Source organism: Electrona antarctica (assembly GCF_951216825.1).
Source record: "Electrona antarctica genome assembly, chromosome: 2".
Lineage (NCBI taxonomy): Eukaryota > Metazoa > Chordata > Actinopteri > Myctophiformes > Myctophidae > Electrona > Electrona antarctica.
In genome coordinates this window covers 30543083-30570033 of record NC_136807.1, presented here as the reverse complement: position 1 = coordinate 30570033, position 26951 = coordinate 30543083, and the positions used below count along the sequence as shown (strand labels likewise).

The window sequence follows — 26951 nt, the reverse complement described above, 5'->3', positions numbered from 1 at the left end:
GTGAGCTGGGAGAAGGCGAGTCCAGCCTGGACTGTCCAGGGGGTGTAGCTGTCATTCCAGATGGCTAATGGATGTTTAATCTAAAACTAGAAAAGATTACATTTACCCTAAGGCAGGGGTTCCCAAACTTTTTCATGTCAAGGACCCCCAAATTGACACTAATTATCCCCCATTTGAAAAGATATGCCTGCAGGGACCCCCATAAGAGGAGGTTTTTACGGCTCTAACAGTGATTCTCAACCCATTTAATTTCAAGGACCTCCAGTTTGACATGAATTAGTCTATGGACCCCCATTTAATGGCATTTATATCTCTGGGACCCCCAATTTATATTGTAAAATACATGTTAATTTAACGGGTCCATTTGGTTCCATTTGTTTACCTAGGTTCCATCCTGGAGGCTAATCTTTCCGGTGATAAAATGGCCACCAACATAATCAAAAAAGTCAACCAAGGAACAATTTTCCTTTACAGGATCTCCTCACTGGTCAACAAAAACACCTTGAAGACCCTAATAGGAGCCCTCGTACAAGGTTTATTTGACTATGCATGCACCTCCTGGTACCACAGCACCTCAAAGGCCCTTAAAACAAGGCTCCAGACTTCCCAAAACAAACTGGTCAGGCTCCTACTTGGCCTCAGCCCCCGAACCCACCCCTGCCCACTTTGACAGGCTGGAATGGCTTAGGGTCGACGACAGAGTACAGCATCTTGCAATGGGTCTGGTCCACAAGATTCGATACACCACCAAGATACCCATGTACCTGTCTAGATACTTCCTTAATGTTAACGAAGTCCACACCCACAACACCAGAGGGATCGAGTGCAACGAACCATGTGCAACCCAGAATCAATCAATCAATCAATCAATCAATCAATCAATCCATCAGAGTTACAGACCCATAAGGGTCCATTTGGTTCCAAACTATCATTTAGCTGGGGACTCCCTGGAACTCCATCAAGGACCCCTGGGGGTCCTCGGGCCCCACTTTGGGAACCAATGCCCTAAGGGTAAAAGGTCGAGTTTGATGAACCGTGAACCACATATCTTATTTCACCAGTATAGCTGGTTGGAATGACTCATATTGCTCCATAGGAATGCAATATAAATATGTGTAGCTTTAGATTGCATTATCTTTTTCGTATTATCTAATATATTTCTGTATTCATTAATATTTTGCATCTTTGTGTAAATTCCTTATTTATTATATTAGTATTATTCATTTGTGGTCCAGCCTGCTATTTTTTTCTTCTTTCTTTATGTATACCAGAATATTTAGAAAATTGAAGAAATTGAATTCATTAGAGGTTTAATTAAACAGAAGAAAGAAAGAGGAAGGAAACTGAAAGATCGAGAGAGAACGGGCAGAGAAAACACACAGCCAGCTTCATGACAACCGGTTTTAAATGCCATCCCCCCTTTTTGCATACAGGGCCGACCTGTGGTGCTTGTGTGCTGGGTCATCCTTCAATAAGACATGGTAAACTGAGCCTGGTGGAGGGATCAGGTATACCTGCTGAGCCCAGCCCTCTCTGTCAACAAGTGAAGTGCTATAAGGCATTCTCTCTCACACAGAACAACCTTTAGGTCCATATAATATACACATATTTCCAAGAAAACATAGACCTACGACCCTTCTCTACGTTGCAATTACTCATCGTGCTGTTACTGTAAGTGCAACATGTCAACGTTTTTGTGGAACGCATCACAATACACATGAACAAACACGTAGGCTGCTGAATAGGACACGCAGTTGCCCTGGAGGCATTGTGGGCTGTCCTCACAGTGCACTGTTTGTGCTGACACTCTCAGGTGCCTGTTGAGCAGGTGAGCGCTCACAGAAAGGATATCAAGATCACCATGAGGAATCTTTCTCTGCTGTTGCTGACGGTAGGCAAGCAATTACTTTCTATTGTATGGATGTTTTAAAGTATATGAGCCGCCAGCCTCAAAATGCACACTGTGCCTTTTCATTCAGTTATGGATGGGCCATAATGTGATGGAGCAAACCGTTCCAATTTCAAATGGGTCTGTTGGAGAGCAAGTTGCCCATTGCTTTTCACCAGGTAAAGAGCAGAACAAAATGTCTGCCTAGTTATGGAACTATACTATATACATACCACATGTATACGTTTTGTATGATTTTATTTTTCTTTGTTTTGAAATATTATTCATGAAGTTTATTTATTATTTATTTATCCAGTTTCTACAGCCAAGCAGTGCTCATTGATAGTCATATTTACAGGAATAAGTCTCACTTATCGGAAAAGCTGTGTTCAAGATTCCACGCATTTGTGAAAAAGAATGCAAAAACATTCCTATACTGTACAAATAACTGTCCTATAGACAGAATAGGCACCACACTCTGCCTGGGGCCCCACCTCTCTGTCATGGCTGCTCAGTAAATAGGCCTACTGTTGGTGAGGAGAACTGAGACTCGTATACCATTCAGCTATAGAACAAATCACAGCAGCAGCAGAAGTTCATGTTTCAATAGTAGATATATTAACTTATTTTGATTGAGAGGTAGAGCATCACTGAAAGAGAAAGAGTGGCAATATAGTATACAAATCCTGTGGCATCTGGGTGGTGTCTGGGTGGAGTAGAGGTGTGGCACTCACACTTGGCAGAGACGCGTATTTATGTCTTCACAGCGGTGCCTCTGGCTTGGCCCGAGTGCTGTGACAAACACACCTGACAGTGGTGTCCATGTTTGATTGATTGATTGAAATATTTATTAACAGTTAAGCATTACACTTGTTTACAAGAGGGTCCACCATGTTCAATTCATCAAAACATTTAGAGACGTACAAATAGACACTTCTATATAGACAAAGAACAGAACAGGAATTCATCATAATGGAGGTAAAAAGGGAAAAGAAACATAATACTGTGAGGGGAAAAAGGGGGGGGCGGGGGGGGGGGCGGTGGGGGATTCAGATTTTACAGGGGCCAGTTTCGAATTGCAGCCATCCGTAGGTGCATGTCACTGCACTAGAGAGCCTGCTTCAGAGTGCCTGTTCCCGGGGAGGGGGAGATCGAGTGAACCTCTGTGGGCGTTAATGTTAATTCCCCTGGTTAAACTCCTTGATAAAAGAGAAGCAGCAGGTAACTCCATGTGTATCTGAGGACAGATACATACAGTATGTCTACAACAGTGACAGGGGCCAAAGATAAAGGCAACTTTATTGTAACCCTCCTTGGCAATTAATTGGAAAGAAATAAACCAAGGAGAGAACTGAGAAAAACAAGAAAAATCCTATCATGTTACTAAGATGCAAGATTAATTGGTTGGTTGGTTGGTTGGTTGGTTGGTTGGTTGGTTGGTTGGTTGATTTAACAAGGACAATGCACAGATATGTCAGGTAAGAGCAGTGCATTGAGGTGGAATAATTTACCCATGATTGCAAGTTTGGTTTGCTTTAAGCCATCTCTTAAGTTTAAATGTAAAAGTTAGGTATAATTGGTGCTCTCAGTGCTCTTAATTCAGTATAGACTGGGAAGCTCCAACAGAGAAGACACGTTTGTCCAAACGTGCTATGTCTGTGTTGTACAAAATAGTCCCCTCTACCTCTAGATATCCTGCCACTACTGTCCTTATGCCCTATAAAGTGACCTAGTAGAAGTGCAACTTGCAAGTCCATTTAAAACCTTAAAAATGAGACAAGCATCTGAAAAATGTTGAAAACTATCAAAATATAAGTCACGTGGCATGCGCAGAAGAAAGTTAGAGGAGTGTGCTTTGTAATGAAATGAAATGATTACTATATTTACCCAGGGTATCTGGGCTAAGCTCAAGAACTTGTTTCCAGCCAGGCCCTGCTCATAGAACACATTTCATCGTAGTGGTTCAATGCCTTGTTCAAGGGCACTTCAGCGGTGGTAATTTTAACGTGTCGGACCGCTGATTTGAACTGGCGACCTTCTGGTATCAAGACCGCTCCGCAATCCGTTCGGCCACCGCTGCCACTAAGTACCTGCCGTTCACTTCAGATATACAGAATTTGTGTTGACGTTAACATTTTCTTTGTGTTCCCTTCAGTGTACAGTACACAGTATGACAGCGGTATATTTGTATTTGAAGCGTGGATGTTGTTGAAATAATAAAGGATATGTGTGTTGAGGGTCCCTGTTAATACATTACAATAAGGGCACAGCAGCGGCAGCCCTCGTACTTTGCTTGGGTGTAGAGATCAAGCAACAATAGAACAGAAAAAGAAAAGAACAGGAATAGACATTTGGAGTTGGTTAAGCATTTTGAATACCTAGACACGCACTGTTATGTGTTAATGTAACACTGAAAGTGTTAAATTAAGCAAGCCGTTTATCACTTGCTTTCCTGAGAACATACTGTAGCTGGGAAATAAAAAGTGAGGAAATGAGAAGATCATTTTCCAATTTACATGCTGCATGTGATAATATCACCTGCTTTGAATATTACATTGCATGTTTAGTTTGTATCATGTTAATGCTTTAACATTGACTGACCATTTCTGTGGTGGACAGTTCCAGCATCATCTCAGAACCCCACAGGTAGTGAACAAGCATAACAGATGCCTGCATAGCATACACAATAACATGCAGTCTATTAGTGAGTAAAAACACAGAGGTCAAATTACTGCTGTAACTGCATGGGTCACACAAACCCACCATATGTTATTTGCCAAAATAATCAATTTTAAAGCACCTGCTCAATATGTGAGTGCCAGGATCTATTTTTGAGCTTGTTTAAAGGTTGCATGGGGTCTTAGTTTACAATATAATTCCAGCATCTGATTATAAATCGCTCTTATTCCAAGCGTCACCGTTTGCAAGGTCTGCCGCCAGCAAAACAAAAGTAACACATATCTTTATTTATACTCAGTCTTGCATGTTGCATCGTTCAATGATCTGTGAAATGTGTTCAGATGCATTGCTAGTGCTACGGCATGTGGTTTCACGTTTTGGCTTTATTAGGCTGTACGTTTGACTGTACATGTTGCAGTATGGTAATCTTACCCCACTCTGTCTTCATATTTATGTGGTTATAATTTAATTGAGAGTTAAGTTAAAGCAGATTAATAACCTTTACTAAAACGGGTGACATGTCTACCTGCATTGTTTTAGTTTTGAGTTGAAGAATGAATGTGAAATGGGAAATTCCAGGGAAAGATGAATGAGTGGAAGCAGACTGACAGATATATTACAGAGAACTCAAACCATAACATACAGAGAGAGGGGGGAGAGAGAGAGAGAGAGAGAGAGAGAGAGAGAGAGAGAGAGATGTGGTGGTTTGGGGTCATGTTTGCTTTGTTAAGGGATATTTCATGTTCAACTTTTGGTCATTATATCGTCTACTCAGGCTTATGTGAACACCCCAGACCGTTTTTAAATTGCTTGATTCAGTATTTAGATATTTGAAATAAATTTTAGCTTCCCCGCCCCCTTCCTATCCAAACCCATTGTAACTTCAAACTCCATTTTAACCATGATAGATTCATTGAAAACACCCAACCTTTTTTCTGGTGACTGATATTGTTCTTCTAATACGTGAGGGGGGGGGGGGGGGCACCTTCTCCTCCTTATTCTTTTCCCAAAAATATTAAAAATAAGCCTGAGTAGACAATAAAATGACAAAAAGTTTTTTTGAAAGTGAAATATCCCTTTAAGTTAACATACCTACAAATTGATGGACTAGACAAAAACACAAGTTTATGGCTTGCTTTAGTTTCTATAGAGTTGTTGCTCAATATTCCTATCTGTTGAGTTTCCTTCAACTGTCATTAGGCTGCCCTGCAGGGCATGACGCTGAGAGCATGACACAGTCTTTGACAGCGTATAATAATCAGGGTTCTATACCTGTATGTGCGGTTTGGGGTCAGAGAGGTGAGGGGTCCTGTATGTGCGGTTTGGGGTCAGAGAGGTGAGGGGTCCTGTATGTGCGGTTTAGGGTCAGAGAGGTGAGGGGTCCTGTATGTGCGGTTTGGGGTCAGAGAGGTGAGGGGTCCTGTATGTGCGGTTTGGGGTCAGAGAGGTGAGGGGTCCTGTATGTGCGGTTTGGGGTCAGAGAGGTGAGGGGTCCTGTATGTGCGGTTTGGGGTCAGAGAGGTGAGGGGTCCTGTATGTGCGGTTTGGGGTCAGAGAGGTGAGGGGTCCTGTATGTGCGGTTTGGGGTCAGAGAGGTGAGGGGTCCTGTATGTGCGGTTTAGGGTCAGAGAGGTGAGGGGTCCTGCATGCCTGTGCTTTTGATATCGCTCCTCTGGCCATTCATTTGCATGGCTGGCGGCGATAGCCTATTTTATCCCTGCTTCTAGTCAGACTAATGCATTTCCTTTGATAGTTTGATAATATCACAGTTTAACAAATGAATTAATTGTTAACCAGATTAACCCTTGCGTTCCTTTCCCCCAAAAAACTGGTAAGAATGTACCGGTATCTGTAAAAACAAAAGCTCACATCGTGAGCTTATAGATCGGCTGTTTAGCTGCATGCTGTATGTCGAAATATGAGCTTAAATGAGCATTCAGTGATTTGGGTGGTTTGGAAAACCACCCAAATCTTGCTACCGGTCCGCCCCAGTAGCAAGATGTGCACATGCACACGCTCTACAGTGGGGGGAAGTGCAACAGGCCAACAGCACGCACACCAAGGCCCGCCTCTGCTCAATCCTGATTGGCGGAAGGCCCCTCTCATCCTGATTGGATGAAATCTTGGCCACCTAGCCAAAAACGAAACCTAAGATTTTTTGACCCCAGGGGCTCACTGGGGACAGCACACTCTATAGTAGGGAGGATTATCACAACAAAACAAAAAAAGTGATATTTGAATTAAGTGAAATCACTGAATATACATTTAAGTGCTTAAGGAAATGGGTATAGCACTTTACATTAAGGTCATATAAATAAACAATAATTAACCGTTAATAATACACTTGGGTCCTCCCTGTTTTTTACAAATGGAACCCTGGTAAGAATAATGTCATGTGCTTGCTGTAATTGTCGTTTAATATGAACATCACGTTCCCATGCTATCATTAGGTCGCCATGACGATGGTCCTTGCACAAAACCACACAATGAATAGGCGGCCAAAGAGGGTATGTTAAGTGTTTGATCTTTCAAAACCATTCCATACAGATTGTATTGTACTGAATATGAAATAAACCACAGGCTTAATTCATACATTTAACATGAAAAGCTTATGGACTTGAAGTACGGACCATCATTTGCTGATTCTGCCCTCTGTGTCTAACAGGAACTATTGAGACGTTCCAAACGTAGGTGGGTTCTGTCCACCATTGAACTAGTAGAAGAAGATCCAGGACCGTACCCCAAAGAGGCCGCTCAGGTACAGTAGAGACACCCCACATTTCACATGGTAATAACAATACTGTATAATGATATACTAGCCTTCATTAGCTGGTGGCCGGGAACAATACAATAAAATCAAAGCAGCATTGTGTGTGTGTGTGTGTGTGTGTGTGTGTGTGCGTGCACGCGCGTGCGTGCGTGCGTGCGTGCGTGCGTGCGTGCGTGCGTGCCTGCGTGTGTGTGTTTGTGACATTGCTTTCAAATACATTGATTGATTGATTGATGCATTCAATTGATTCAAATATCGTTTCATATTGTGCCTTAACGCTGTGTCATAATATGTCAATACTTGTTGTAAATGTTTTGTTTGAAATACACTGCAATTAAACCAGCCTTTCCTTCTCACCAGATGTTTAACGACAAAATAGACGAACACGAACACAAACACAAGTTCCGCATCTCAGGGATGGGTGTGGATAAGGAACCACAAGGATTGTTCTCCATAGATGAAACCTCTGGCATGGTCTACGTCCACGGGCCAATCAACAGGGAGGAGCATGAGATGTTCCATGTAAGACCACAATGTCACTTAATGAACACAAGTATTTTAGAAATGTTTTGAAGGTAGGCTACTTCCCTGTATACTGTGTGTGTGTGTGTGTGTGTGTGTGTGTGTGTGTGTGTGTGTGTGTGTGTGTGTGTGTGTGTGTGTGTGTGTGTGTGTGTGTGTGTGTGTGTGTGTGTGCTTGCGTGCGCGTGCGTGAATGTGTGTGTGTGTGTGTGTGTGTGTGTGTGTGTGTCTGTGAAATATATATACGTAATTAATTTATGTATGTGCTTCAAATAATGTTGGAGCGGATACAATTTGACTGTAGGCAGGGTTGACTCACACCTGCCACACCTTCAATCGTAAACCTACTGTAATTGGACTCAGAGCAAGGTGTGACTATAGTACTATATGCACGTGTTGTATACATGCGGATAATCGATGCACACAGAAAAAGAACAGTCATTAATTTCCCACCCACACTCAGGGAGAAGTTGAACCACAGTCTGGACAAAACATTATATCTGCCCTACACTGTAGCTATGCAATTTATTTTCCATGTACGGTAGTACAGTACCACAGCATGGCAAGCTGTGCTGTGATTTATTGTTTCCAGGAAATAAAGAACTTTCGACCCAAAACCTTGGCTGTCGTCTGTCCTACAATTGAGCCTGTTCCATTAATACAAACGTTTTTCGTTACCCACAGATCTCATTTGATATCTTGGACAAAGTGACAGACGAGCTACTGGACAGGACATTGTCATTTGATGTGGAGGTGCAGGACATCAATGACAACGCACCTTACTTTCAATACCCTGTCATGAAAGCCACCATCAAGGAGAACACGCCTTCAGGTGATTAGTCTACATTAACAGCTGACATGCAGTTTTCCACATCACGTCAAGTTCGTATTTATCCATGTACAGTCATACCAGATTCAGATTCTACTACCATGGTTTTCTTGAAACACTGATTTGATCTTATTATCAAAATGTAGTGAAAATGCTGTACAACACCTGGCCTTCCAAGGCAAGTAAAACAAACAAATTTCAAGGAATTCTAATCATCGATCACATGCCAAACGGCCATATAGGGGTACTGTAACTGAATAGGCTGAGAGGCCGTAGAAGGTCCCATCCCCATCCCCACCCCCGAACCACGGCCTGTGTCAAGTTGTTCTTGAGCAAGACCCACCCCCAGCCTAAATGTTCCCTGAATGTATTTATAGCACACAAATTTCACATTATATATGTGCAAATGTACTGTGAGAAAAAGTAACACTGGGACTATATTATTTGTAAACTCTTACTGTTTTCAATTAAAGATTTCTCCCCTGTTTTTACTTCCTATGCTGTGTGGTCACTTAGGGCTCTTGCCTGTGCAGCTACAAGTATACGACTTGGACCAGGAGAAGACAGAGAATTCTACCGTCACCATTAGCATTCTTTCCCAGGATCCCAAATTACCTAAACTGGATGTGTCTCAGATAAATGGCAGCAGAACGGCACAACTCCGCTTTGACGGCTGTTTTGACCATGATGTGAGGCTTTATCTAATATCTATATTCACTCTGATACAAATGACACGCTAAATAAAATGTCTTTGGTAAAGGCTTTAGGGGAGGGGTAGGGCTTAAGCTTCCTCCCATCTGGGTTCTTTGGACTTATCTTAAAGGGTTCTTCCACTGGAGTCTGTGTCATTAGTCTGAGGGCTCGTAATTCCGACATTACTAAAGGCATATTCATACTCCAGTTTTAGGTGATAAGGTGATAAGGTGGTTAGTAACAACAGAGAGATGTGTCCAGGTGAGCGTTGAGTCGCTTATCACCGTGCCGTGGCGTCATGTTGTAGTTTTCAGTGGTCACCTTATCACCTACAACTGGAGTGTGAATAGGCCATTAACCGGCTACGTATGTCAGACTAACGGGAAGTATTGGCTTCCGTCATACAGTCTGTGCAACTGAAGGGCTGAAAACCATCCGGGAGTAAAACGGATGTCCTGCCTCCGCCCTGCTTCCGTTTCGTTAACTAGTAAAGTTTATTTTTTTTTGTATATTTCAGAAAAGCAACAAGTACAAAATCGTCATTCAAGCGAAAGATCATGGAAAACCAGCTCTGTCCTCCACTTCTGTTGTCAATTTATACATCACCGACACCAATACTCATGCACCCACCTTCAAGTTGAAGGAGGTAAGGTTTACATGCATAGCTGATTCTTTTTTCTTCATCACAGCTTGAGAAAAAAACGTTCACCAGTTGTTGTTATTATAATTCGATATTATCATGTCCATTATTCAGTACCATGGTCAGGTGATGGAGATGGAGGTCGACAAAGTGGTATTGAGGATCGCTGTGGAGGACAAAGACGTGCCCAACACGCCTGGCTGGGTGGCAGAGTATTATTTCATAACGGGAAACGAGGATAACAACTATAAGATAGAGACTGACCCCAAAACTAATGAGGGTATCCTGACCGTCATCAAGGTAAATGCAATATAGTTAAAGGACCACTTAAGCCATTTTCAACCTGTCCTGTCTTCATATTAGTGGTCCTCACTAATAGATACAACAAACTAAAACCATATGGATAGGACAAAACAAAACTGTAATTGTCCCCAATAATAGTCAGTAATAAATACAAATATCCATCACACATACACACTTACATCATAGTAGTACAGTGTATCCACTGCATCAATATCCCAACTCCTCTATGATACATACTGTGCATCTTTAATATCAGCCAGAAACATTTCCCATATATTTTGCTAGTTTTGTTTGGAACATTATTTACCCTGGCAATTATTAAAGTTAAGAAAGTATAATTACTTTCTTAACTGTCACATTTCCAATGACCAGTAGCTATATATGCGGCTGTAAACCTCATGTTGTCACTGCTTTCCAGGGGAAGGATTTTGAGAGGACCACCTTCACCAAGTTGCAGATTGGAGTGAAGAATAATGAAAAAATGTTTGTATGTGGCGCTGATAAGAAACCACCTGGAACAGCTAAAGAACCTGATAGTACAGTGGACATCTCCATAAAGGTCATCGATGTCAACGATCCGCCAGTGTTTGAGAACAACCAAGCAAACATTTACCTGAAGGAGGAGGAGGATCCAGGGAAAGTGCTCTTCAAACCCAAGGTCACTGATGAGGACTCTGACGTTGATGAAATCAGGTTGGAGACCTTGTGTGTCTGTTTCCCATAAAATGTGCAGTTAAAACTCACACCTGTGTGAAGTGAGGGGGGTGCTCTTATCATCGTACATCATCATGATCATGACGTACATAGACACTATGACGTAAAATTCTCCATTCATTGTCAATGGGAATTTAATGTTTGTGTAAGACAAAAATAGACTAAGCCGATTTGCTCAGACACTATGACGTAAAATTCTCCATGCATTGTCATTGTGAATTTATGTTTGTGTAAGACAAAAATAGACACTAAGCCGATTTGCTCAGACACTATGATGTAAAATTCTTCATTAATTGTCAATGAGAATGAAATGCCTAGTAGGCCATTTATTTACTAGTGCGCAAGCAGAGCGTGCAAGTGCTGTAGACCCCTACAAACGTTCAAATCTTAGCCTCACATATTTAATTATTAGATTTAGCTATTTGCTACGTACCTTGCTCTGGAGGAAAATAAGTAATATTGTTGTTGTCTCTAAATCTTGTTGCCTCTAAAACCGACGATCAAGGCTAAAGGTCTATTTTGTCCTGACGCAATACAATTTCTCAGGTCTTCCTGAGCTTCGTCTATCCGTCTAGCCTCGAGCCTCGTCTATCCGGGCTTCTTACCGTCACGTTCTTCTCTCCAAGACTCCAAGTCTTGTCTTGTTGTCTCTAAAGCTCGTTGCCTCTAAAACCGTCAGTAGAGTGCAGTATGTCCAAACTGATCTCTTTGCAACTATACCTCTATATATCTCTACAAAATACTTTTAACATCTGTTGAAGAATAATGATGGTAATTCATTATAACTTTTTCGAGATCACACTGGAACACGTCATCGTTACGCCACCATCAATTATACCCTGGCATTGGTACATATATTCATCACGTCATATGCTCATACAGTATGTCCATATATGTGTATATGTCTATATGTATGTATATGTAGTTTCTGAGTGGTTGGTGGTATAATGTGGTTATGATGCGTATGTACCTGACACTGAAACATATCATCATTACGTCACCATCGTCAACCAATTATACCCTGGCGTTGGTACAGTACATAATCTTCATCACGATTCACGGAAAGCATACCTGTACGGTCAGCTTCCGTATGTCCGTATGACATCATATCACGTGCATTCTAAGGGACATTGGTACATACCTTCATCACGTCATGGGACATATGCTTCGTATAGCATGACGGAAAACATACCTGCACGGTCAGCTTCGTGCCAGCATATGACGTCATAACATGTGCTGGCCCCGGACACGCGCATCGTAGCACCTGACTGATAACATTACTTGCACGCTCTGCTTGCGCAAGTAATAAACAAGAAGATAATACTCTGCTTTTCCCTGTTCAGGTTTAAACTGATAAGTGACCCAGCAGGTTGGGTCAGTATTGATGACAAGACAGGAGCGATCACATCAGCTAAGAAGATGGATCGGGAATCACCCTTTGTCAATGACAAAGGGGTTTACAAAATCCTAGTCACTGCCGTAGACACTGGTATGAAATATGATATTACCTAAAATGTACTCCACAGTTCAACCTGCTTCAACCTAATCTCGGAGTAATGATTAGTGCTAAGTCCACCAATGGTCTGTATCACTGAAGCAACCAATATGCACTGTGATATAGTACATCAAAAGACACAGATATGTCCCAGTTAATTCTGGGTACTGTAGCTAAGACAGCAAAGCATGGTCAGAACATGACAGAAGTACATGTAAACAACTGGGTCAAACAGTTGTCTAGCGACAGTATATCGCTAGACCAGTGTTGGGCAGTAACAAGTTACTAGTAATATATTAACTTCATATTATTACTTTACCCAGTAACGAGTAGTGTAAGGTACTCTGCCAAAACTGTAATATTATACCATATTACTTTGTAAAAAAAAATAGCACATATTACATATTACTTAGGTTTTGTTGACTACCGTTTGAAACCATTTCATTTAAAAGGTAAGAGAGATTGCTGCTTTATTTTATAGCCTTTTTGGCTGATTGGTGACTCTTCTTATTATTCAAAACAATTGAGTACCACAGACGAATAACAGTCTAAGTCCACACTATTGATCCATAATATATAAATGATAGATAAGGGTTCAGGACAACAAGGCCTTTTCGTGGAGGGGTCAGTCTGAAATTTGGACTTTTTTTCGTCTGTGGTACTCAATTGGATTCAGTTCTAAAAGAAGCTGACTAAACGGGGTGCATACTTAGTTTAGACTAGTCATTGGTTAGACATGTGTTAAGGTTAGGTTTAGGTGTGCTGCCCCGTGGGAGGTTAGGTTTAGGGTGAGGGTTTGAGATAGGTTGTAGTTGTAGGACTAATGACTGGTCTAACCAATGACTAGTCTAAACTAAAAACTGTTTAAACTAAGTACTGCACCCGACTAAACAGATTGTGTTGTAGGTTTCTTTTTTTGCGGGTGGGGGGGGAGTAATATGTAATATAATATATTACTCTTGATTCCAAGTAATAAGTATTACTTTCATTGTTTTAAAGAAATAAATTCACAGAGGGCCTTTGGGGCCTGTTAATGAATTCTGTATGAACCAGTCAGAGTTATAGTGATGAGCCAGTAGTATTCACACTGCCACATGGTGGTGTATGAACCAGTGAGAGTTATTGCCCGTCTTGACTGTCCTCCGAGGTGGATATGCTGGATAGTCTGATGTGAGGTTATACTCCGTGGTGGGTGGCGGTTACGTGGATGGCTCAACAGTGTAGTATTTTCATTTCCATTACATCTGTTCAAAGGATTTTATTTTATTTTTATTTTTATTTTTGATGCCAATACTTTTGTACTTTTACTCAAGTAAAGTTTGAATACTGGTCTTGTACTTCTTGTACCTATTTTCTACAATAGGGTATTGATACATTTACTTAAGTAAAATATGTGAGTAAATCTTCCATCACTGAAATTGTCCCCCTGTATGTGTTTCTCAGGAGAGCCTCCAGCCACATCTACGGGCACCATCCTCATCCATCTGGGGGACATCAATGACAACATCCCTGAGCTGGAGGAAAAAAGAAAGATAATGTGTGTTAACAAGGAAAGTAAGGTCATGGTGCCAGCCAAGGACGCAGATCTGGCTCCCTACTCTGGGCCATTCACCTTTTCCCTGGGGGGTGACGACAACACACTGGAACATATTTGGAAACTAGACCCTTCCACTGGTGAGCAGATCTAGTCTTGTTCTTCACCCATAACCTTTTGTCCTTGTTGTTGCAGCAATCTTTTAATTTAAAGTCTATGGATTCTCTGGAAGCCAGCTGTGTAAATATCTGAGAATTGAAGTAAACGTGTTCTGCCTTCTTAGTTAGTTAGTTGATAATAAGCTGACATTGTTAATGGTTTAATGCAACATTTTAAAGTTAGATTTGGTATCTATCCTTCAAAGACAGGGAGCCAATTAAGTTGAGTCTTTCTTCCTTGACTCCTAAGTTTATAGGGCATTGTGGCATTTGTTTTGGGGCACCTACTGTACAGGGGATTTTAGGCTCAAGATTCAATCCATTATTGCCATTTTATTTCAATGAGACATGAACAAAACGGACAAGACAAACACAAGCACACTGCAAAGAGCAACATGATGGCGCCATGCAATACCACTGCAGTGCATGCTGGGAGACTGTTACATTAAAGGCCCTATTTTATACTTTAAAAAATGGTAAATGTAATCTAAATAAAATAATCAAAAAATATAAAAGGGTCAATCTACAAGCTCACAACAAGTCGCATCACGATGCATTCTGAGCTTGTAGATCAGGCATAAAAATTGAGAGGGAAAATTGTAAAATTTTGCCTAATGATGTGCCCAAAACAGGGACACCAGGTTGAAAGTGATAAATGAGTCCACCGCATATGCCTCCCTCATCCCAGGTGATGCAGCTGGGCTCATCCTTCTGAAGAGCCTCCTCTATGGGAACTACTCTGTGCCCCTGATCATCCAGGAGCAGCAGGGCATGCTGACCCCAGAGACTCTTGAGGTGGTCGTATGTGACTGTGGAGAAGGCACTGAGTGCCGCGACCAGCTGCCTCTATCAAGCCAATTTGGACCAGCTGGGATAGGACTACTATTCGCAGGAGTTCTCCTCTTTCTGTGTGAGTCAGCGGCCAATGACCATTTCACATGATTTGTTTAGTCTAAAACCTTATTATAACCATGGTATGTTAGTATGTTAACAAAATGTACTTTATTAATATATTCAGTGTTCATTTATCCATTTGTACAAGTTATTATTTCAGGCTTTTCTTTCCTTTATTAGTCGAGAAAGAGTCGGGGGAGACATGCAGCAAAGGTTCAAAATCAGTTATCGAACATGGAACGCAGATGAACACAGCTTCACTACTTGTCTATTTACACAGCCACCTACAGACGAATCCACAGAGCCTTGCCCTGTAGACCAGGCGTGGGCAATCAATGCTGAGGTGTCAAGCTCCACTTAATGTGACACCTCAACTATGGCTGGGCTCAGGGCACCCCTCTGTGGATTTGTCTATTCTATAGGCTCATTTTGTATAGTTTGTTTTCCAGTTCTGGTTAAAAACAGGCTGCGTAAGACCAAAGATGGTGGAAGAAATCAAGGACTCAAGACTAAAATCTGTGTTCTTCTGGCTCAGATCAAGCGAATAATAATAATAATAATAATAATAATAATAATAATAATAATAATAATAATAATAATAATAATAATAATAAATAAGTTTATGTTTAAAGAGCGGAGGTTGCGAGTTGATTGTTGAGAGACGAATTCCTTGAGGTAGGAAGGACCGTTGCCGTGGATGCACTGATGAGTTAGCAGGGATATCTAATCTTGTATTCTGTCCGTGATGACTCTGAGACGGGAAGCCAGTGGAGTGAGCGGAGGATGGGTGTGATGTGTTCGCGTTTGTGCTGAATAACATAGTATGCTTTAGTTCCTATTAATCTGTATTTAATATCAATGTAATATTATCATTACAATCTTATTTTTTTTGCCATTCATTTGGGGGCCTACATGCAATATCCTCAAAGGCCACCAGTGGTCCCCAGCGCTTTGTAAATAGTTGATCTACTGTACAGGTTGCTACTACTCTTCATGTGTTTGTCTCATCTCATCTACAGTGTTGCTACTACTCTTCATGTGTTTGTCTCATCTCATCTACAGTGTTGCTGCTGGTCTTCATGTGTTTGTCTCATCTCATCTACAGTGTTGCTGCTGGTCTTCATGTGTTTGTCTCATCTCATCTACAGTGTTGCTGCTGGTCTTCATGTGTTTGTCTCATCTCATCTGCAGTGTTGCTGCTGGTCTTCATGTGTTTGTCTCATCTCATCTACAGTGTTGCTGCTGGTCTTCATGTGTTTGTCTCATCTCATCTACAGTGTTGCTGCTGGTCTTCATGTGTTTGTCTCATCTCATCTACAGTGTTGCTGCTGGTCTTCATGTGTTTGTCTCATCTCATCTACAGTGTTGCTGCTGGTCTTCATGTGTGAGTGTGGGAAGAAGTTCAAGCCCTCAATCATGCAAGACGAGGGCAACCAGACCCTCATCAAGTACAATGATGAGGGGGGCGGTGCTGCATTAGACGTAAGGATGGAGTTCAGAACCTGATACCACCTGATAAAACCCGATAACAACTTAACAAGCTTATTGAGGACCCGGTATCAATAAGCATTGGGCTTAACAAGCCTGTTATCGAGCATAGAAGCCCATGACGTGCGTGCGTGCGTGCGTGCGTGCGTGCGTGCGTGCGTGCGTGCGTGCGTGCGTGCGTGCGTGTTTGAATGGAATTTATACTGTTTGTCCCTGGTTATTGTTATTTCTATTGTTTTTATATGCTTGATATAAATCATAATGCATAATGCCTGTGTCTATTCACAGGACATAGATCGCGCAGCAGACCATTTTCATGTAGAATGCGTAGTACGTTTACATACATTTCCTACACAATAAGCTGTGATATGCTATAATGCGATAATGCTATGGAATTATAGTCGTTGTGATAAACATGTCATAATTATGTTCCTTTAAACTAAGCAATGTTGAACTTTGGTTGAACCTAGCTGGGCTTGATGCTGTAAGTCCAACTATTGGTTGAACCTAGCTAGGCTTGATGCTGTAAGTCCAACTATTGGTTGAACCTAGCTAGGCTTGATGCTGTAAGTCCAACTATTGAACCTAGCTGGGCTTGATGCTGTAAGTCCAACTATTGGTTGAACCTAGCTGGGCTTGATGCTGTAAGTCCAACTATTGAACCTAGCTGGGCTTGATGCTGTAAGTCCAACTATTGAACCTAGCTGGGCTTGATGCTGTAAGTCCAGCTATTGAACCTAGCTGGGCTTGATGCTGTAAGTCCAACTATTGGTTGAACCTAGCTGGGCTTGATGCTGTAAGTCCAACTATTGCTGATCAAGTGTATTTGTTTGTTCTCTGCTCTGTCAGCAACGAACCAGAAGTAGTGATTACATCATCCACTCTCATTATAAAGTAACAATGTTTCGTACAAGATGCAGTTTCAAGAAAGGTGGGAAGGGATAGAAAGAGACAGAACAACAGATCAGATATCAACATGGCAGTGTGAAATATAAGGGATAGAAAGAGACAGAACAACAGATCAGATATCAACATGGCAGTGTGAAATATAAGGGATAGAAAGAGACAGAACAACAGATCAGATATCAACATGGCAGTGTGAAATATATATTGTGATGCATGATACATACTGTAAGGTGCGTGCTTAAAATAGCAGTGGGATCAGGCTGTGAAAAATATCAACTGATGTAATGACAGATACATAAGGTGTGTGGTTTAGGAAAAATCAATAAAATGAGGCAATAAAAGTAGAAGATTATAACACCCGTGGCAGTGAGCCATATATATATACACAGAAAACAAAGCCTGTGAGTTGGCTTAGAGTGATGGAATCACAGAACACAGAGCAGATCAGAGTGCGACAGTATTTGGATGACCAGGTAACTATACTCAACCAAAAGTTCTTTCAAAGTTTTCTATGGCTTTAAAGTCATGTCTTCCTCTCCTGCTGTCATCCTGATTTGCAGTTTGAACGGTATACTTCTTTACTCCCTATACTGTGCTGTTCCACCCTCTGCTTGTCTTAACTGTCCATGGATGTCTCCTCCTCTCCTCTCCTCTCCATCCCCTGCAGGCTGAGCCCACTCTGCTCTTGCCTGGAGTCATGGTAGACGTCGTGGATGTGGTAGACGTCGGCATGAAGCAGTCAGCCCCCCCTGCCGCCCCCTTGCAGGTAAAATGGAATGAAAACTGGCCATATGTTATTATTACGTTATCATTCTCAATTCTCCCATTTTTTGTTTCATAGTTGGGCACCCGGTGGAGTGAAACAATTAAACCCCACATTTGGCACATTATATAAATAATGTATAGTCCCCCAGGGGATCTATATTAGGCCCCCCTCCTTTTTATTCTCTACAAATGTCTCTGGCGAAATGTGCTAATCTACAAGCTCACAATGCGTCGCATTGCAGCGTGTTGTAAGCTTTTAGATCAGCCATTTTTGCAGACTGTTCACCCCAGCATGGGTTCATAGGGTCAGGGGTTAAGTATCAGGGTGTGTGTTCTACAAATTGTGAACGTGTCATGCCGTGAGCCGTCCTCATAGAAAGCACAGGAAGGAGTGCTGCAATGCCCTGTATGAAAACGACAAATATAATCCATGTCATAATTTATGTCTTTGTCTGTCGTACTAAAAGATGTAGGTCCAATGGACCATGGGGTTTTTACAGTAATGTATGCCTACAGTATAATGCATGCCGTTAGACTGAACCACACCAGGCTTAGCAGGGTTAATGTTTAACAGTAGTAGTGACATACCTACAGTATGAAAACAGGTGTCCATGTTGCAACATGCAGCTGTAAATACCTTCAGGCTTCAGGAGAAAACAGACCGGCCTTGTTACAGAAGTACTAAACACAGGACATATACAGTAGTCTACCCTGTAATGTACCTGCCAAGAGGCCAGGGTTATTGTTAGGGGATGGATGTAAAGAATGAGGGAGTAGTAGGTATACTACTGTAAACTATAAAGCCATTTAATCTACAAAGAAATCGTATTAATTAAGTTCTTACGTGGATTCTATCAATTTGGGATCCAGACTTGAGCCCGAAACTGTACCGATTGGTTTGACTTCCCATTGACCATTCTATTATTTCTTGTTAAGTTTTGAAAAGCACTGGTTACATTCGATAGAAAATACTTTACAATAATGTCTTTAAACCTTTAGTCCTTCAGACAGATGATGGCGAACGTAACGACCCAGAACTCGTCCTCGTACCAGAGTGCACAGCAGAGTCAGACACAGCAGACTATGGTGAGTCACAGTGGTGGAAATTAACTTCAGTACATGTACTCAAGTACTGTACTATTACTTTACTTTAGTATTTCTTCTATATGTTCACTTACTACATCTCAGAGGTAAATATTGTACTTTTACTGCACTACAATTATTTATTTAGTTACGTTGTAGATTTTGATTATTATAGCCTATACATTAACCACTTCAGCCCTATATACTCGCGGCGTGTCACATTGCGACACATTGTGAGCTTATAGATCGATTCTTTTGTACTTTTTACTCAAGTACATTTTGAATACCATGCAGACTTTTATTTGTAACAGAGTATTTCTACATTGTATCAAATACTGTTAATCAATAGTAGTAGTAATGGTAGTAACCGCCACCAGCAATCATAATCTCGGGAAGGATGTACATTCCGGCCCCATCAACTCCAGTCCCCACTAGGGGGATGGAGTGGTTCCCTCGTCTGCCCCTTAAGGGAATGTAAAGTTTTCAGCATATGAGATAAACGTAGGCCAGGTTCTGTCAAACTTCTCTCGTGAGCCATGGACATTATACCTAATTCTCTCCAACGTTAGCATAGACAGGACTTCTTCTTCTTGGATCCATTGGGCCGCAGAGGGAGATTTATCTGCCATAATTCTTTAATATGAGCCTTCGGGCCAGCAGTGAGGCGAAAGCAATCGCACTCCTCAGCTGGCCCGAGAGGTTCACCTCTCTTGGGACCACCCCCAGGATAGCAGTATAGGGGTTGGGACTTATGTCATATTGATGAGAAGCATTCAAAGACTCCAGACCAGAGGTCTGTCAGTACAGTGTACAAGACCAGAACATGTGGCCGAGAGATGCTGGAGAATAGTGACATCTTGGGCAATTCAATTAAATTGTATCAGATGTTGTCGTACACAGAATGATGCAAAGTTAATTATGGAGAGCCTGTTGTTGTTCCCAGTACTGCATTTGAGCAAAATTATGACCTTCCTACACATATCTATTTTTATGAACATCGTTTTGTATCCAAGGTTTACATTAAGTGCGTTTTGGTATTATACAGCATTTTTACTGAATGTCTGACAAACCATAGACAGATAGGCCTTAAGGCCTACAGACTAAAGTAGCCTCTTCTGTGCACTCATTCGAGCAGTAACAAGTGTCAGACGTGGTGAAGATTTGTTTATGTTCCCACCTCCACAGATGAGCTCTGATATGACTTCCTTTGCGGCAATGGGAGGAGGGCAGCAGCAGCCGCAGCAGCAGCAGCAGCAGCAGCAGCATCAGGCCAACGGCACAATGAAAAGCCTGGGTGGGAGACCTCCCAACAGGGTGAGTTGTGGCTGTTTCACTTATGTCCACAAGAGGGCCACATAAGCCAACTTTTAATTCTGGCACAAAAGGATACTTGCACAAATGTGTGTGTGTGTGTGTGTGTGTGTGTGTGTGTGTGTGTGTGTGTGTGTGTGTGTGTGTGTGTGTGTGTGTGTGTGTGTGTGTGTGTGTGTGTGTGTGTGTGTGTGTGTGTGTGTGTGTGTGTGTGTGTGTGTGTGTGTGTGTGTGTGTGTGTGTGTGTGTGTGTGTGTGTGTGTGTGTGTGTGTGTGTGAAATGAGAGGATGTGTAAAGGCTATAACCAAGTTTACTTCCTTTCTTTTAGTACTCCACGTGGAATACAAGCAGGATGCCCGCTGGCAATAGGGTGAGTGATTGGTGGTTCTCATTTAGTGTGCATAGAAAATGTAAACTTCACTGCTCCGTTGTTCTTCATGCAAATTGCAATGATATAGCCTACTGTAGTGTACAGCACTACTAATGCAACTGCTTTCTTTTCTTTTTTTTTTGTCTCAACAGCAGCATAATTCTGCAAGGTATTCACGGTCGTTCTCCATGCTGTCGGAGCAACACATCACAGATCACATAGAGAGGGTAAGACTCACAGGACAGGTCCGACTACATGCTGCAGTAAGCCTGCAGGCCTCTAGGGATGAGAAAACAGGCACAGGCATGAATAGTAAGCCCTGTGGGTTCCCGCGGGGGTATCGATACCTCTGTGCAGACAGGTTGGGACATCATTCAAGAACAGACAACTAGACAACGGCTAAAATAACACTTAATTACCTATGGAGGCCATGCGTGTGAACAAACAAGCAAGGAGACGTGTCATTTATATTGTGAGAATCACCAGTTCGATTTACTACTCTCAAACTTTCAAAAGATTCAGGTTTGAAATGTTGAAACGCTTATAGAATCTTAAGAATAATTAAAACTCAATTTAGAAAATTGGGAATCAAAATGTGTTGTTTGGAGGGATTTAGTTATGAAACAATTGAAAATAAAACTGATAGCAACATGAATACCAAACTCCATAGTTTGCTATAGTGGTTCCTCATGGAGACACAAATAGACTCCTTTGTTCCCTGGGTGGGTGAGTAATCGACAGGGGGAAAAAACAGGGACAAAAAACATTTTGAGGGTTATCACCCCCAAAGTGTGCCATTTGAAACAAAGATGTTGATTTTGTTATCGAGTGATCTGCCTTTGAATAAGTGAGCCTAAAAGATTTACCCATTGCTTCCACAGAGGCTGTTCATGGTCGAAGGAGACCACGCGACTTACCCCGTGTACCAGCTGAAGGAGTACGCGTACGAGGGCGAAGGCAGCCTGTGTCAGTCCCTGGACGAGCTGTCTCTCACCAACCTGGACGACCTGGACTTTCTAAATGGCCTGGGGTCCAAGTTCAAGACTTTGGGAGGCATCTGTCAGCAGGACATGCAGAAGAAGAGCACACTTTAACCACTTAAGCCGTCCACATTTTATATTGTCATGTGGTTGTGCTGCAAAAATAGCATGTAGATCTGCTATTTTTGCTATTTTTAAAGGTTTTGGGAAATGTTGGAACATCATGCCTATAATATAATACCATGCCCAAAATATGGCACACCATATTGAAAGTGGTTTAGCTGCATCTGGACTTTGGACAATACCATCATCGTCCCACATTTGGAAAGGCCTGCGGACTATTGGATCTGTTTTACGGAGGAGGATCACACAGCACTGCTTGGATTATATAACGTGGACTTCTGCTGAATGGCTCTGGTTTCTCCTGCGGAACCGCCGTGTTCATGGGCTTGAATCATAGAGTATATAAAAGGATAGAGACTGAACTGGCGCGAAGCTCCGCCCCCCCAGCTATTCATGTCAGTGGAAGTTGCTCAGTGGCGTTTTGAAGCACCCGGAAGACTGCCGGAAGTACCGTCTCAGAACGTCTACTTCCGCATTTGACCACCAAATTTTGGTGGTCAAATGCGGAAGTGCAACCGAGCGCTCAATGTTAAAGCTCAGCTGCACGGGGTTTCCCGGTCATGAATCCACAGGTCCGCCTGTAGTCCCTCCTCCTACCACTAGGGCCCAGAGCTTCAATGTTGAATAGCCTCACTGGCCCCTTGGCTTGAATCCATGAAACAAGACCCTTTTCTTTGTTCCTTTGTTTATTTGTCGCTTGAAGACACATTAGTTGTAAAACTGGTGTGCTGAACAAACAGCACGCCAGCACGCTCTGACGGTCTCATTAAGTGTGTTTTCATAGGTACAGGGTGTGTTTGCAGGGTTTTGATGACGCTACTTTTAGGTTCATACTTTATATTCATCACCGCGCCGCCTCTCTGGGATTTCAACAGCACAACGTCACTAACTGTGCAGATTATTATCAGGATGGGAACCTGATGGATGCACTGTTTATTCTTAAAACAACAACACATGTAACACACGAGGGATTCGAACCCGGGTGTCCCGCATGGGAAGGGACAATAAAGCTAGTCCACCACTAGTCTAGAGTCTATACTTTTATTAACAGTTTGCAGAAAAAAGCACAGAAAAGTACAGTTCACTCTACTCCATATATGTATGTACTATACAAATGTATTCCCATCAATCTTTAATTATTTTTCATCTGCAATAACAGTGGAAATCTGACTAATTTAAATTATTTTTCCCCCCTACTTAAACCTCTATGAACTTGTCTGGACTGCTTTATGTACAATATTTGATGTTGTCTGTATGGATATGTATGGATATGTATGGATATCTCGCTACAAACTATTTACATGCAGTAGATATCTCAGCAAGCGATTTGTAAAGTGGTATTTGTATTTGTAAATACATGCTGAAATTCATGAAAACAATATGATTTACACTACTCAAATATAGAATTAAGCATTTTCAGAAGGCTATTGTTGATCACTTGCCAAGCTCCCACTTTGGATAATCAAAAGGTTTTCATTCAAAATGGCAGGAGCGTGATTGCCTATATTCTTATTCACTACAGCCATGTAAATATTCTAACTGGAGGCCAATATGATATCTCCCATACATAAACTCTGATGTCAGAATATGGCATGAAATGGGATTTGATTATCAGTTCATTATACATAACTTTAAGTTTAAACATCAAGCAAGCATATTTTGAAATGAAGTTCTTTGAATCAAAGAATGGATGAATGAATGAATGAATAAATGAATGAATGAAGACTATCTGATAATGGTACAAGTATGGTAGAACTGCAGATATTACAGTGTTGTAGTGTTAACGCCAATTTTATATCTACTCAAGACGCTATTTTTATTGGTTAATTTGATTGTTGTTTTTTGGCTTTTTTTGTTATTTGTTATTTTACATTAAATAAAAGATGTGTTCAGTAAGCTGTGTGTTGGCCTGAAGAGTTAAAAAAAAGTCTAAGCTGCAGTATCATGAATGAAATTAAATGGAAAAGATAATAGACTCCCCCCCCAACACACACATGCACGCACGCACGCACGCACGCACACACACACACACACACACACACACACACACACACACACACACACACACACACACACACACACACACACACACACTATGCATATTGGTTCAAATTATTTAAATCTGATCATGATGTACTAAAAAAAAGAAAAACATTTTCCAATGGACCACCTAGTATCATGCAAAATTGTGGTCTGTGAACCAATGGCTGAGAAACATGGAATAAAGAGGATGAAAAGTAATGTGGGAACTTACACCTGAACAGTTTCCATAGAAGCTGTTGCAATGCAGCCTAACAAACTAGGACATGTAGCACATTATTGCATAAGAAGTTGTGTCTCAGGAGGGTGAGGGAGTGGCAGAGATTTTAGAATACTGTGTGAGATCATTGTGGAAGTCGATTCATTATGAAGTAGCTCCCACAAATATATTCACATTTTTGTGGTTATAACATATTTGTTATTGGTTTTGTTCTTGTTTAACAGTGTAAAACACATAGTTTTACCTGCAATAGTTCTATTTTAGATTTTTCTTTTTCTTAGGAATGATATAGATACTATAATCATACCTTTGATTTTTTTTCACAGCTGAAGTAGAATAACTTGAAGAGTGATTGGGACCGTTTTTGAATTTCCGCATTGTGTAAGCTTTCTTGCTTAATCATGATCAGCAGCATACTTTCATGTACAGTAGGCCTAAGTGTCCCAAGTACTTTTTTCTTTTAGTTTTTTGAGCAATCTTATCATTGATTTATGCTTGTAACATGTATATGTTTGATATCTTCACATGCACATTTTCCTTTTCCTGTTCAATATTATGAATTAAGACTTCATGTTCATTCATGTTCAAATTTATTACATGTTTTAAAATTCAAATGATTCAAATTTGAATTAAAAATTAATTTAATTAATTTAATGAAGCTAATGCTTCAGTTCTAAAAGTTCATTACACACTGTTGCCCACCCTGTTTGATGAACACATGGTTTGATTCAGATATACGGCTCTGGTTTGATGATTCATGTAAAAATTACTTTGTTTTCTTTATTCCATGTGAACAACAGTAAGGCTGTGAATATCTGCTTATGTTGCACCTGGTGATGACCCTTAGGCCGGGTCGTAACAACCACTACATGCACCTGGTGAAGACCCTTAGGCCGGGTCGTAACAACCACTACATGCACCTGGTGAAGACCCTTAGGCCGGGTCGTAACAACCACTACATGCACCTGGTGAAGACCCTTAGGCCGGGTCGTAACAACCACTACATGCACCTGGTGAAGACCCTTAGGCCGGGTCGTAACAACCACTACATGCACCTGGTGAAGACCCTTAGGCCGGGTCGTAACAACCACTACATGCACCTGGTGAAGACCCTTAGGCCGGGTCGTAACAACCACTACATGCACCTGGTGAAGACCCTTAGGCCGGGTCGTAACAACCACTACATGCACCTGGTGAAGACCCTTAGGCCGGGTCGTAACAACCACTACATGCACCTGGTGAAGACCCTTAGGCCGGGTCGTAACAACCACTACATGCACCTGGTGAAGACCCTTAGGCCGGGTCGTAACAACCACTACATGCACCTGGTGAAGACCCTTAGGCCGGGTCGTAACAACCACTACATGCACCTGGTGAAGACCCTTAGGCCGGGTCGTAACAACCACTACATGCACCTGGTGAAGACCCTTAGGCCGGGTCGTAACAACCACTACATGCACCTGGTGAAGACCCTTAGGCCGGGTCGTAACAACCACTACATGCAAGAATAACGGTATCTGTGCAACTTAAGAAAAAACAATCTTAACCACACCTCACTAGACCCTGGCTCACAATCATCTGTAAACACCTGGTTTATGCGCTATTATGTTTTGACTTATGACGTTATTATAACAAGTTAAGTTTGTCATTTTGCTTCCCTCATGTTGCAGGGTTGACTTGCTATTTGATGCTTGCCCCACATGTGTTGTCACAACAATGAAGACTTTGATTGATTATGTGGTTAGGAGCTACTGTATGGTTCAGCAATATTTTCACTCACGTGGGACTAAATCATGTATAGGCCACCATACTGTCCCATTTGACCTCATGTCACCTAATAATCTATCTATCTAATAATCAACACAACATTAAGGCATACATGTTTCTATTCCACTTTCTACATTGCTCTACCTCACACCTAAACTCTACCTAAACAAACTAGCTTTACCTTGAATGATTCTAATTTGGTTTTATTTTCCACTAATCTCTCTATATACTGTTGCTTATAGACAGACACAGCTCGTTGTTTGTTTTATTTAATCTCATAGTTTAAAGGACAACTTTAGTTTTTTTCAACCAAGGTTCATGTTTTAGGTTGTTATTAGAGAAAGTAAATGAGGAGTTTTAATTTTGCTGCTTTCTTTCGTTTTAGGGATTTTAGCTGTTTTTGACAGGGGGCGGGGTCATTCGAGCATGGGGCTAAATATGTATTTGGTTACAACATTTTATAGCAATTTCTTTTTTTTATTATTTCACTCATTCTTGAGATAAGGGACAAAACCTTTTTCAAATCAGATTTTTTTTTATTTTAAGAACCATTAAAATGAAATGGATGTATTTGTAGACACAGGTCTCAACTACCAATCTTGAGAAGGAACAGATTTTTCGCATAACATTTATTTCTAAAATGGGACATTTATGCACTTTATAACTGATTTATGTCAACTCCGTCAGACACACTAAAATCCCTTTTATTTTAATTTGATAATTTCAACAATACTATAAAGTCCTCAGTTATCTTATAATGGCTTTTAGTAGTCAAGTT

At 41.4% G+C, this 26951-nt stretch overlaps 2 protein-coding genes across 3 annotated transcripts in view; one reads left to right on the top strand and one right to left on the bottom strand.

The window, feature by feature from the left end:
* LOC306917415 (troponin C, slow skeletal and cardiac muscles) overlaps positions 1 to 26951 on the bottom strand; it is a 368649-nt gene that overhangs the window by 306443 nt on the left and 35255 nt on the right. The window lies entirely within an intron of this gene.
* cdh26.1 (cadherin 26, tandem duplicate 1) lies at positions 1578 to 22473 on the top strand. 2 transcript variants are annotated; one of them, XM_079495524.1, is made up of 20 exons: positions 1578 to 1671; positions 1814 to 1891; positions 7018 to 7074; positions 7233 to 7325; positions 7698 to 7859; positions 8544 to 8691; positions 9205 to 9377; positions 9899 to 10027; positions 10136 to 10321; positions 10743 to 11017; positions 12382 to 12527; positions 13977 to 14207; positions 14914 to 15135; positions 16483 to 16601; positions 18181 to 18279; positions 19278 to 19364; positions 20547 to 20675; positions 21002 to 21043; positions 21196 to 21270; positions 21925 to 22473. In XM_079495524.1, the coding sequence occupies exons 2-20, from the start codon at positions 1862 to 1864 to the stop codon at positions 22135 to 22137; spliced, it is 2616 nt and encodes an 871-aa protein (XP_079351650.1). In that variant the 5' UTR covers positions 1578 to 1671; positions 1814 to 1861; the 3' UTR covers positions 22138 to 22473. The 2 variants fall into 2 exon arrangements, with proteins under 2 accessions (XP_079351650.1, XP_079351651.1); XM_079495525.1 differs by lacking the exon at positions 1814 to 1891 and having other exon boundaries at positions 1603 to 1671.